General features: G+C 41.9%; 1 protein-coding gene across 1 annotated transcript; it reads left to right on the top strand.

The window, feature by feature from the left end:
* Positions 1–1,320: 1,320 nt before the first annotated feature.
* LOC113132833 (patatin-like phospholipase domain-containing protein 7) lies at positions 1,321–2,521 on the top strand. The gene is made up of 3 exons (XM_033325115.1): positions 1,321–1,850; positions 2,128–2,255; positions 2,384–2,521. Exons 1-3 carry the CDS (start codon positions 1,745–1,747, stop codon positions 2,447–2,449), a joined length of 300 nt encoding a protein of 99 aa, XP_033181006.1. The 5' UTR covers positions 1,321–1,744; the 3' UTR covers positions 2,450–2,521.
* Positions 2,522–3,290: the final 769 nt, after the last annotated feature.

The following is a 3,290-nucleotide window of genomic DNA, read 5'->3' as shown; positions in this document are numbered from 1 at the left end:
TCTCTGCGTCCCGGTCCCCACCCTGGATTGTCAGGCTTTAGGTCGGCTAATAAACTCGGTCAAATTCCTAGAGATGAGAGCTGCACCATTCAAAGTGGGATGGATGCCGTCTCTCGCTACCAGACCGGGTTTTCCCCAGAAAGTGGCCCAATTGTCTATGAAGCCCACATCGTTTGCTGGACACCACCTAGACAGCCAGCGACGGAACGACGACATGCGGCTAAACATGTCATCGCTGGTCAGATTGGGGAGGGGTCCAGAGAAAACTACGGAGTCCGACATTAATTTAGCAAAGTTACACACCGACTCAACATTAATTTTAGTGACCTCCGATTGGCGTAATCGGGTGTCATTGCTGCCGACGTGAATAACAATTTTCCCATATTTCCGATTAGCCTTAGCCAGCAGCTTCAGATTTGACTCGATGTCGCCCGCTCTGGCCCCAGGAAACATTTGACTATGGTCGCTGGTGTCTCTATTTTCACGTTCCTGACTATGGAATCGCCAATTATCAGAGTCGGTTTCTCAGCGGGTGTGTCGCTGAGCGGGGAAAATCTATTAGAAACGTGAACAGGCAGGTGATGAGCCGTGGGCTTCTGCTTAAGAGTACGTTTCCGTCGGACCGTCGCCCAGGCTAATTCTCCGGGCTGCTCCGGAGCTGCCCTTGGACCGCTAACAGACCCTGAGCTCGGTGGCTCCACACCAGCTAACGGGGCTGGGCTAGCTGGCTTTTGTTCGAAGCTGCGGAGCCGCGCTTCCAAATCAGTGATCCTCGCCTCCAAGGCTAACAGAACCTTACACTTATTACAGGTATCATTATCGCTAAAGGAGGCAGAGGAATAACTAAACATGTGGCACACCGAGCAAGAAAGAGAGGGAGAGGGAGAGGCCATGTTAGCTAAGCTAACTAGCTAGCTAAGCTAACCGGTAGGCTAACGAGCGCTAAGTCAGGAAATAGCAATAAATACCGGTCAAAATAGAAAGGTACTTGACTAGTACCGGAATGTAGCAGTTAATGAATTGTTTAGAGTTTAGTTAGTTTTTAGGTGTGTTAAACTATAGCTAGTCTGTTGCTAGTCTGTAGACGAACTATGCAACACACACAACACGACACGCTTTCTCTGACAGTATGCTTACACAGTTGTCAGGAAAAGTAATGACACTGCAGTTTCTTGGGATTCTGCATAAAATGGTCATGAAATATGATCTAATCTTCACCAAAGCCAGAAATATCAACAAAATCAATATGAAGAAGCTGATAAAACACCTGTCATGATCTTTCATGTCTTTATTTACTGGCTATATTGGCCATCTCTCTCTCTCTCTCTCTCTCGCTCTGTTACAAACACGATGGCTGTCAGTAATTAGACATACAGTCGAATTACGTGCATGAATTTCATGCATCAGAGATGGGTGTCACATGTGCGCCTAATCAGCTGGCTGTGGTAGCCAGATGCTCTGGACCTTGGAGTGCATTGCAGGGTTTTGTCAGATTGCCGAGTTGGTGCAATACTAAGATGTTTTACCTCTATACTGTTTGCTGCACCTGGGACCTACGGGGCACCTTTAATTGTATTGCTGTTACACTTCAGATCTCCATCAGACATATCTAGTGGTTACATGTGATACACAAAATGCTATAGCTTGCACTAAGAAATTGTTCGCATATACTGTACTGTGTATAATTAGAATCACGTCGACTGTGAATCAACTACAAAGAAGCTGAATTAAGGCCTTCTCTGATATGATGTGTTGCATCTCTCAGGTGGTCACCTGTCCAAATGCCTCCTTTACCGACTTGGCTGAAATTGTGTCAAGAATCGAACCTGTGACGAGCACTTTAATCAATGGTTAGTAACATTGAAATCATAAGCTAATAATTAGCATGCGCTTATCATTATTAGCTAATATTCAAGCATGCTTTTGATTTACAGTTATAGCCCAGACTTGTATGTGATTATATCAAATCTCTAATAAAGATAAGAACCTGATGGTCCTAATGATATTGGCAAGTGTCTTTTTGTCCAAAAATACTCAAATGCTCTCCTTTGACAAGTTACATAAATAATAATAATAGATTGTGATTTAAAATGGGACAAAATGATAATGTCCCTTGACTGTCTTCAGAGGAACCGTCTGATGAATACCAGACAGACTATGATGAGGAGGCAGTGGAAAGTGCGCTGTCTGACTTTGAGGCAGTCAATGCTGGCAGCCAGCAAACTGAGGGAGAGGAGACAGCAGACAATGAAACAGTATGTTATTACGTGTTTTAAGTTAATGTAATGAAGTCTGTGTGGAAGTAAAGCTATATCATAACCATCATAACCCATAACCTGACAGCCACAGAGATGCTAATTTTAACCTTTTGTCTTTTGCACAGGATGAAGAAATTCCAGTACATATTCAGCACCGAACAAAGAACGTGCCACATAATGCAAGATCATGACTGCTTATCAGGGCTTCTGACCATGGTCCACAACACAACACACACACACACATATATGTATATATATATATATATATATATATATATACACACACACACACACACGATTGCAGTATTTATGTACCCTTTGAACAATGCACTGAGTTTGCATTATCTAACATGTAGCTGATACTCTTATCTAAGGAACAGTCAGGTAGCATGTTCAGTGTCTCAATCCAGGACACATGAACAGAGCACCAAACTGGTACGGATGCAGTAACTGACTCAAACCTACTAAAGAGTATGTGTTTTGTTTTGTTTTTTTCCACTTCATATGGAAAATGTGCTTTGAAATGTTTGACAGTTTTATTCGTAGTTGCTTCCTGATATAGATTCAAAAAACACTATTGTGTGTTTCATAATGTTTACATAAAAGAAAAACAGCATATATATGTTTTGTGCATGCAGTGCACTTCAAGTACAGCGTTGCCCACTGTACTTACCAACATGCAGTTAATAATCAATGAATGACAATGAAAGAATTTCTTTGGGTTCAGAGCAGGGGTATCTGAACACTACATGTGTGAACATGATAATGTGAACAGTTACTCTAATAAGCTTTTTCTTACATGCAAATCATGCACATTAGAGATATATCTTGAGTGTATTGCTTACATGAAGGCTGACTAGTTAGGCAAGTATTTCAATAATAACATAAATACTGCAGTGCAGTTTTTTTGGTATTTTCTTTTCACCTTAACCTGTGCCTTTTCTCACTGAGCTTGTCAAACATGCTAACCAGGGCAGGAGGAGGAACCAGGAATATTCTTTATGGCAGCTATTTTAGCTGTTTCAATGTTAC

This window comes from Mastacembelus armatus, unplaced genomic scaffold (genome assembly GCF_900324485.2).
Source record: "Mastacembelus armatus unplaced genomic scaffold, fMasArm1.2, whole genome shotgun sequence".
In the NCBI taxonomy this organism is placed as follows: Eukaryota; Metazoa; Chordata; class Actinopteri; order Synbranchiformes; family Mastacembelidae; genus Mastacembelus; species Mastacembelus armatus.
This window is presented reverse-complemented; position numbering and strand designations above follow the sequence as displayed.

Coding starts and splice junctions, on each gene's coding strand:
- LOC113132833 (XM_033325115.1), top strand. CDS start 1,745: ATGATGTGTTGCATCTCTCAGGTGGTCACCTGTCCAAATGCCTCCTTT. Junction 1,851..2,127: donor GACGAGCACTTTAATCAATG/GTTAGTAACATT, acceptor GACTGTCTTCAG/AGGAACCGTCTGATGAATAC. Junction 2,256..2,383: donor AGACAGCAGACAATGAAACA/GTATGTTATTAC, acceptor TCTTTTGCACAG/GATGAAGAAATTCCAGTACA.